This window comes from Bubalus kerabau, chromosome 4, assembly GCF_029407905.1.
Source record: "Bubalus kerabau isolate K-KA32 ecotype Philippines breed swamp buffalo chromosome 4, PCC_UOA_SB_1v2, whole genome shotgun sequence".
NCBI lineage: Eukaryota > Metazoa > Chordata > Mammalia > Artiodactyla > Bovidae > Bubalus > Bubalus kerabau.
The window spans coordinates 15553676-15563582 of record NC_073627.1 but is presented as its reverse complement, the minus strand read 5'-3'; the positions used below and the strand labels follow the sequence as shown (position 1 = coordinate 15563582).

General features: G+C 43.7%; 1 protein-coding gene across 2 annotated transcripts in view; it reads left to right on the top strand.

Annotated features, from left to right (window-relative positions):
• The first annotated feature begins 532 nt into the window (after window positions 1-532).
• The window catches only part of MILR1 (mast cell immunoglobulin like receptor 1), a 21716-nt gene continuing 12341 nt past the window's right edge, over window positions 533-9907 (top strand). For both annotated transcript variants that reach the window (XM_055575508.1, XM_055575507.1), the window contains exons 1-2: window positions 533-767; window positions 5539-5808. In XM_055575508.1, the coding sequence (XP_055431483.1) occupies window positions 680-767; window positions 5539-5808 (358 nt within the window). In that variant the 5' untranslated portion in view covers window positions 533-679. The remainder of the gene's footprint in view (window positions 768-5538; window positions 5809-9907) is intronic.

The window sequence follows — 9907 nt, the reverse complement described above, 5'->3', positions numbered from 1 at the left end:
TGCTCCCCAAGACTAAACCAAACTTTCCACTCACTTCCTTTTGACCCAGGCTGAATCCAAAAAGAGATGATCAGGTGGGTTTGCATAAAGACAATGTTGTTGTTGTTTAGTTGCTAAGTAATGTCTGATCCTTTTGTGACCCCATGGACTATATAGCCTGCCAGGCTACTCTGTCCGTGGATTTTCCAGGCAAGAATACTGTAGTGGATTGCCATTTCCTACTCCAGGCGATCTTTCCCACCCAGGGATCGAACCCGGGTCTCCTGCATTGGCAGGTGGGTTCTTTACCACTGAGCCACCAGGGAAGCCCATAGTAGCCACACCTTCTCTTTTTCTCACAGTCCACTTCCCTGCCAGCCTGAATTAGAGGCAACCTGCCATATCCCTCTCTGCCTACATGTGCTCACAGAGGAGCACAGGGTCACACCAACCATCCCTCTTACATCAGGCTAGTCCACACAACTCCAATTTCTTTAAATTCGTCAAAAAAGAGGAAGTTCTCTCTGTGATTCGCTGATGAGAGGCAGGGAGGCCATCAGGACTCCTTTGCCCTCCTCCCCGATTTCATTCAAGAGAATGTGGGGCTATTTAAACCAGCCGTTCTTTGGGGCATTTTTCTTTCTGTCACATCTGAGGCTCACTTACCATTTCGAAGCTTGAATCTCCAAACCAAAACGTCATGTGGAAGAAGAGTTTTCTCATGTTCCTTTTCTCTCTTTCAGTTCAAAAGGCTGCACTGGATTGTGAAAGAATAAGAAAAACAAATGGTAAGTTTCACGTACTTCTCTGTTGTACTAAAGCCGCTTTCACCGAAACAGTGAGACAGTCAGCTTTAATCGCGCACCGTCACGGGCAGGTTCTTCTGTGCTTTTTGATGAACAGCCAAAGAGAAGAGTTTTTCCACTTTGTACTGTTTAAAATGAAGTGATTTTAGGGAGGGAGTCAGAGAATCTTTCCTGAAACTAAGAAACAAAATGTTGAGCTTGTTTTTTTTTTAAACAATGAAATGGTTCTTTCTTTCTCTGTTGTTTTTTAATTAGAAAATCAACCCACAATTGTTGTAAAATAATTCAGGTGACACTAAAAACATATCCTGGGAGGCAGTTTATCATCATAGAGCCAGGCTGTTGTGGTCCTAACCTTGTTTCTATCCTTTTCCAGCTGGTAGTCTGGGCACATGACGAAAACCACTTTAAGCTTAATTTCTATCCTCTGTGAAGCGGGTCGGGGGCAGGGGGAATAAAGGCACCTCCCTGGGAGGGCTGTTGTGAAGACTGAGACAAGCCCTGTCCCTCAGCACAGAGCCGAGTGCATGGGGAGCCATGAGTAAATGTAGCCCAGGTTGTTGTAAAAGGTGAACGAACGTTCTGCTGTAAATAGATCCCCTCAGTCCCTCCCCCATCTCTGTGTCCAGAAGCAACCACTATTAACAGTCCTTTTCGCTCCAATATCAAAGCAAACAAACTCTTCTGTGACCTGTTTTTTTTTAAGTTAACACGTCCCAGACTTCTTTCTAAGAGGAAGTTGTAGATTTAGCTCCCTTCTTTTCAACAGTTGCATGGCAGTTCACAATAGGACTTAGTCATAATTCATTGAACCATCATTCCCTTATTTTATGCCTTATCATAGAAACCATACTGCAATAAACATCCTTTGTGGACACATGAGCGTGTGAGTTCATGTAGGATAAAATCCTAGAAGTGAAATGGCTGTGTCGAAGGCCATGTCCATTTGAATTGTTACAGCTAATGCTCAGTTGCCCTCCTAACACACTGAACTGGTGCATGTTCATCAACGCTGACCACAGACATGGGTTAAGTGTGAGTTTCTCACCCTCTCTCAGACAGTGGATACAATCAATTTTTTAAATTTGTGTCAATCTGATGAGTACAAAAATAATATCTCAATGTTGTTTTAGTTCGTGGTTGCCTCGTCACTCATAAAGCTGTGCTTCTTTCTCATGTTTGCTGACTACAAAAGCTCTAGCATGCCCATATAAAAGACATTTAGGGATGGCGATCTGGCTGCAAAGAGAGGTGAGGTCTTATCTTGAATCTGAGCTTACATAAGACTGAGAATATATTAATTGTCCAGATCAAAGTGTAGATTGCTGGCGTTTTTGAGGGGTCTAAACCCCTCCTCCACCCAAGCCATCCCTCGAACACTATTTCTTCTTCTGAGAATTACCTATTCATATTATTTGACCATTTATTTGATTGCCTTTTCCTTATTAACTTGCTACTGGTTTATGTATATTAGGGCTTCCCTGGTAGCTCAGATGGTAAAGAATCTGCCTGCAGTGCAGGAGACCTGGGTTCCATCCCTGGGTTCGGAAGATCCCCTGGATAAGGAAATGGCAACCCACTCCAGTATTCTTGCCTGGAGAATCCCATGGACAGAGGAGCCTGGGCAGGTCCATGGAGTCCCAAAGAGTCAGACATGGCTGAACGACTAACACGTTTATCTTACGTATATTAAAAGAATCCTATGTGGGGAAACAGTGGAAACAGTGTCAGACTTTATTTTTCTGGGCTCCAAAATCACTACAGATGGTGACTGCAGCCATGAAATTAAAAGACGCTTACTCCTTGGAAGGAAAGTTATGACCAACCTAGATAGCATATTCAAAAGCAGAGACATTACTTTGCCAACAAAGGTTCGTCTAGTCAAGGCTATGGTTTTTCCCGTGGTCATGTATGGATGTGAGAGTTGGACTGTGAAGAAGGCTGAGTGCCGAAGCATTGGTGCTTTTGAACTGTGGTGCTGGAGAAGACTCTTGAGAGTCCCTTGGACTGCAAGGAGATCCAACCAGTCCATTCTGAAGGAGATCAACCCTGGGATTTCTTTGGAAGGAATGGTGCTAAAGCTGAAACTCCAGTATTTTGGCCACCTCATGCGAAGAGTTGACTCATTGGAAAAGACTCTGATGGTGGGAGGGATTGGGGGCAGGAGGAGAAGGGGACGACAGAGGATGAGATGGCTGGATGGCATCACTGACTCGATGGACGTGAGCCTGAGTGAACTCCGGGAGTTGGTGATGGACAGGGAGGCCTGGCGTGCTGCGATTCATGGGGTCGCAAAGAGTCGGACATGACTGAGCGACTGATCTGATCTGATCTGATCTGATGCTTATTTATGTTTTAAGTACATTCTTCTAGGCTTCCACTTGTCTTAATTTTGCCATGGAAGAGTTTAAAGTTTTAGAATAGTTATTTCTTTCAGTCTTTTCTTTATGGTTCCTGTTTTGTCGGTCTTACTTGGAAGACCTTTTCCAACAGATGATATAAAAATGTTTCTGTGTATTTCTCTTAATTCTTTTATAATCTTAAATTTTAACATTAGATTTTCTGATGAGGGTTATTTCTTCCCTTGGCATTTTTAAATAATAAAATACAAACACATAATCTATCAGAGATTACTAGGATTGTGGCAAAAAGAGTCAGAAGGCCGTTTAGAGAGGCTATAAGAATAAAATAAGTTTAAATAGTGTAATAGGTTGAGACACATCAAATATGTTTACATCTATGAGTTCACAATGATTCTTAAACAAAAATAACGATAATAAAGGAGAAACATCTCACTGTTTTAAGATACTAGGAAACCAACTCATTGTTTTTTAAAATTGGTCAATAACAGAAGAGAATCTAGTATTTATCCTCCCTTTTCTAGACAAACCGATCCACAGTGTAACCAAAGAGTTGACAAGGGTATTTCTCTTTAGATAATTATGGGTTATAAATGAAAAAGAATTGGTATATCCCCATTTTGCAACCTCTAATGAAATTATCAGTGTGCACATGTGTTCTCAGGCATGTGTCTGACTCCTTGTGACCCCATGGACTGTAGCCCACCAGGCTCCTCTGTCCATGGAATTTCCCAGGCAAGAATACTGGAGTGGGTTGCCACGCCCTCCTCCAGGGGCATCTTCTTCACCCAGAGATCGAATCTGCATCTCCTGCCTAAGCAGATGGATTCTTTACCACTGTGCCACCTAAGAAGCTCAATGAAATAATGTTTCTGGGTAACCATCATCAAAGCCTGCCAACAAACAAAAAAAAGAGATGATCAGACATTATGTGCCTCCTAATGGAAGTACACCTACCCTCTAAGTTGCATTCTTGCTAAATAAAAGCTAATCTGAATTTCATCAAGCCTCTGGACAGGAGATAGAAGAACATGATAAAGGAGCACCATGGGAATGTAATTAAAGAAATCCAGACCATGGAAAACACTTCAGAACAAACAACTTGCTATCTTCAACAGATAAAGTACCGGGGGAATAAAAGAGACGGAAAGATCTATCGATGAAAAAAGACATAAGAAACATTTCAACTAACTACAACAGACCATCATGGATCCTAAAAGAAAAGTCAGACAGTTGGGGGAATTTGAACAGTAACTAGATATCTGGTAATATTTTTAAAATATTGTTAATTTTCAGGTGGGATAATAGTATTGTTATTTTTACCAAAGAGTCCTTACTTTTTAGAGATTAAAAACTATTAATATGAATGTCCTTCAGCCAAAGATCATTGGAGACACATGTGTAGTTGAACAAAGTTAGGTTTTGAGGGAAAATGTGTACCATGGGAACGAGCAAGAGGCATCCCAGAATAAGATTTGTGTTAGGTAACTTGGAGGAAGATTTGAGGCAGCAGGGTTTACTCTGAATTGGATTCTCTCTCTCTCTTTTTAAATTTATCTAGTTACCTGACCAGGTATCAAACCCAGGCCCCTGCATTGGGAGCATGGAGTCTTAGCCATTGGACCACCAGGGAAGTCCCTGAATTGGATTCTTTTAGCAAATGGAAACAACAACACGGTTGGGCATCTTAGTAATTCTTATCTGATACCCAGCGTGAGACTGATGCATGAAGCAGAGCCCCCAAAGCCAGGGCTCTGGGACAAACTACAAGTATAGGGAGGGGAAGGAGGTGGGGGGGCGTTTCAGGATAGAGGGACACATGTATAAGTGCTGGCCAATTCATGTTGATACATGGCAAAAACGATAACAATATTGTAATTATCCACCAAGTAAAATAAATTAATTAATTAAAAATAAAATAAATAATTCTTATCCGAAAGATAAGCAGTGCAAGACAAAAACCATGACTGATAAAGAAGCAGCTGTCAACCGTACTAGCCAGTTTAGAGGGATATTTGGCCATTTTTGTGTTTTGGACGATGTTCACATCCTCATCTGTGTTTAGACAGGAGTCATCTGGTCGTTTTGTCTCGATCTAATATGGTCATAGGGTGGCCTTGTTTGGTACCAGGGACCAGTAAGTTCCAAGCCAGAACAAAAGAGCTCGGTGAGGTCACCCATCTCTCACTGGGAGAGGCCTCTGAAGGTGCGGAGACTTCCTCACACACTGTCCAGCCTGGATGCGCAGGCAAGAAATGCCCCCCACCTCTGGGAAGTTCGCCAGGAAAAGAGGGTCTCCGCCACCTCGACCCACAAAATGTGGCTTGACAACCGTGGGGTTATTATCATTGGACGGTAAAAAGGACTTTCTCTTGTGTTATTTTGTTTTCCAGAATTGCCTTCTCCAAGTTTGTACTCACAAACGGACACAGTCATGAGGGGTCAGAATGTATCTCTATCGTGTTTCCAACAGAACAAATCACTAGAGATCACCTATTTTTTGTTTCGGGGTGAGAAATGCCTGCAAACCCAGGATGGAAAAGATGAACCCGTGACTTTTAACCTAACAGTGTCAGAAGCCCATGATCTGGGTCCCTACAAATGCAAAGTCCAAGTTGCTAACTGTTCAAAATACAGTCTTCCATTCAACTTCACATTTGCCGGTAAGTAAAACACTTGTTCGGAGAAGGCAATGGCACCCCACTCCAGTACTCTTGCCTGGAAAATCCCATGGATGGAGGAGCCTGGTAGGCTGCAGTCCGTGGGGTCGCTAAGAGTCTGACATGACTGAGCGACTTCACTTTCACTTTTCACTTTCATGCATTGGAGAAGGAAATGGCAACCCAGTGTTCTTGCCTGGAGAATCCCAGGGATGGTGGAGCCTGATGGGCTGCCGTCTATGGGGTTGCACAGAGTTGGACACGACTGAAGCGACTTAGCAACAGCAGCAGCAGCAGCAAAACGCTTGTTACTCAGGGGCCCTGTGATTTGGGGGGATTATTTCCTGTTCTAGGGTGGACTCTCTGTTCTGCTGGTTAACACTCTCTCAAAATCCTAGCATATGTGTTACTGAGATCTTGTTTAAGAAACAAGATCATTTGTTTCTTAATAATTCCATTTCACTTTCTCTCCCAAAGACGTTTAGCCATTTCAGATGATAGTCTGATGGCCTAAGACTAAAAGTCTTACATCAACAATTGAGAAAGTTGTTGAAATCCTTTCTAAATGCTTTTCTCTGGATTCTTGTCATATAGGCATACACACAAAAAGAGACTTTTTCTCTGAAGATTCAAGTAAGAAGTCTTGGAATCAGTGTTGGACCCTGTGGCAAGGGCCTTCAGAGCCTCAGACTTTCCCCAGCTCCTTTTCTTTACGATGGCCTTTGGCCAGCACTCTTTCCACCTAGCCACCTCTTTCCCTGCCCTTCCCCCACTCTACCCACAGCTTGTGGGATCTCAGTTCCCTGACCAGGGCTTGAACCCGGGACACAGCAGTAAAAGCCCAGGATCCTAACTGCTAGGCCCCCAGGGAACTCCCCAACCACATTTTATCACTTTTACATTTTTCTCTCCCATCTTCCCACCCCAAGCCTCTCACAGCCTAGCATTAATGGCCTCATCCATGACAGTGACCTTGATATTGGACTACTGGGAGAGGGAGAGAGGGTTTTCAGGTAATATGTGTACCTGGAGTCTTCCAAACAGAGGACCCCTGGCTTACTGATCGAGTATTTGGGTGATTCTCTGGGTCTGTGCTCTCCAGCACGGTAGCCACTAGCCACATGTTGTTATTTAAGTTTCAATTCAAGTTAGTTAAAATTAGGTGAAATTTAAAAAATGCAGTTCCTCCATCTTGTTAGTCACACTTCAAGCGCCCAGAAGCCATGAGTGTGGGGTGGCTGTTCTATTAGACAACACAGACACAGAACAGATCCATCATCACAGAAAGTTCTATTGGATGTCTCTACTCTAGGTCAATGATTCTTAGCTTTTTAGAGTATAACCATTTTAACAATGTAATGATAGTGATGGATACCTTCCCCGAGATGTTTTCAGGAGACTACCGAAGCAAACATCTGCACAAGACTATAAGGGATGCCATGGACTCTGGATTAGAGCCATCTCAGGGACCTCCCTGGCAGTACAGTGGTTAAGACTACAGGCCTTCAGTGCAGGGGGCACAGGTTCATTCTCTGGTCAGGGAACTAAGAGCCCACATGCTGTGTGGCTCAGCCAAAATTTTTTTATTTAAATAAAAAAAAGAAAGAAAGAACCAATCATCTTAGGACAAATTTGAACACAAACTCAATTGAAGCCATAACTGTAAAAGAAATGTAAAAAGACAACCATGTAAACAAGGTCTAGGTTGTGGCGCATAATGTGAGGGCAGTGTCCTCGCTGATAATATTCTCTGGTGGTCAGATTCCTGCTGGACTGGGCAGCCTGGATTTGCAGAAAAAGCAATGCAAGGGGCATCAGGGAACCCATGTATACCCCTAGCTTCCTGTGCAAGGCTGAAGCCTTAAATCAATGGTTTTAAAAAAAAAACAAAAAAAAACCCCAGTCCTCATTTCCTGAGCATCTGTCCCACAGACAGGTGTACAGTCTTCCCACATCCTGTCTTCAAAGTAAATGCATTAGCTTCCTGCAATGTGTCTCCAGCAGTGATTACACTGCCTGGTAGAATTTTTTTATAGATTATAAACCTGTATCATCTTCATTTAGGTCAGACTAGGAGAGTTATGACCAACCTAGATAGCATATTCAAAACAGAGATATTAATTTACCAACAAAGGTCCGTCTAGTCAAGGCTATGGTTTTTCCAGTGGTCATGTATGGATGTGAGAGTTGGACTGTGAAGAAAGCTGAGCGCCAAAGAATTGAGGCTTCTAAACTGTGGTATCGGAGAAGACTCTTGAGAGTCCCTTGGACTGCAAGGAGATCCAACCAGTCCATTCTAAAGGAGACCAGTCCTGGGTGTTCATTGGAAGGACTGATGCTGAGGCTGAAATTCCAATACTTTGGCCACCTTGTGCGAAGAGTTGACTTATTGGAAAAGACCCTGATGCTGGGAGGGATTGGGAGCAGGAGGAGAAGGGGACGACAGAGGATGAGATGGCTGGATGGCATCACCGACTTGACGGACATGAGTTTGGGTGAACTTCGGGAGTTGGTGGTGGACAGGGAGGCCTGGCGTGCTGTGATTCATGGGGTTGCAGAGAGTTGAACACGACTGAGTGACTGAACTGAACTAAACTGAACATCTATTGAGTGCCTACCCCATGTGAATAACTGCCTTGCATGCTGCCAGAGTTTCGATGATACCTAAATCAAGGTCTTGTTCCCAACTCAGTAAGGGATATGAGCCATGAACACAGATTCATTCTTTGATCCACTCATCAAATATTTAATGATATCCCCAGTGTGCCAAGCCCTGGATATACATTAGTTCCTGCCTTGGTGGAGCTTATAGTCTAATTGAGGAGGCATGAAACCCAAATACCCAGTCAAATAAATTCATAATCACAAACTGTGTTTATGGTTATAAAGAAAAAGAAACTGGCACAGTGATGGAGAAAAGTTGGGGAGTGGGTGGTGAATGGGGAGTGACTTCCTTAGATAGGGTAGTTGTGTGCATGCTAAGTCAATTCAGTTGTGTCCAACTCGACTATCAACTGTAGCCCGCCAGGTTCCTCTGTCCATGGAGATTCTCCAGGCAAGAATACTGGGGTGGGTTGCCATGTCCTCCTCCAGGGGAATCTTCCCGACCCAGGGATCAAACCTACATCTCTTAATGTCTCCTGCATTGGCAGACGGGTTCTGTTTTTTGGCTGCCCAGGAGTCTTAGTTGTGGCATATGGAGATCTAGTTCCCTGACCAGGGGTTGGACCCCTAGAGTCTTAGCCTCTGGACCACTAGGGAAGTCCCGGCAGATGGGTTCTTTACCCCTATTGCCACCTCCGAAGCCCAGATAAGATAATTATGGAAGGACTTTCTAAGGGGATGGCATTTCAGGGGACCCCTGAAGGATGAGCAATGATTTGCTACAGTGAGAGAAAGAAGGCTCTAGTCAAGGGATAATACCCTGTGCTGGGGGCTCCACCTTGAGGAAGAACTTGGCTGTTGGGAAGGGTGTAATACGCCACTGGTATGGCTGGAGGTCAGATGAGGGGACGGTGAGCTCAGGTGAGACTGGAAAGGGGAGGGGAGAGCCAAGTCAGGCCTATGACCCCATTTATCATCTTTGAACTTAATTCTTCCTGGGTGGGGCAGGGCAAGGGTAGAGGTTGGGGATTGGCTGGGAGGCTTCTGCAGTCATCCAGGAGATAAACAGTGGGGAGATGGAGAGGAGTGGACGGGGTCAGAACAGACTTTGGAGGGAGAAACAACAGGACTTGCTGAGTGATTAGGTTTGGAATCATAAGTAGTAAAGGTGAGGAAGGAGTCAAGAATGACTCTCAGGTGTCTACTGTGATCAGCTGATGGACAAGGAGTGGTGTCGTTTACTGAAAGGGGCAGAAATAGAAGTTGTTCAATGGGTATAAAACTTTGGTTAGAGTTAACAATGCTGTACTATGCACTTAAAACTTTGTTAAGAAGGTAAATCTCTACAAATGACCCAGTTTCATTCATTTTTATGACTGAGCAATATCCCATTGTATATATGTACCACATCTTCTTTATCCATTCATCTGTCATTAGACCTATCAGCTGCTTCCACGTCCTGGCTATTGTAAATAGTACTACAATGAACATTGGGGTA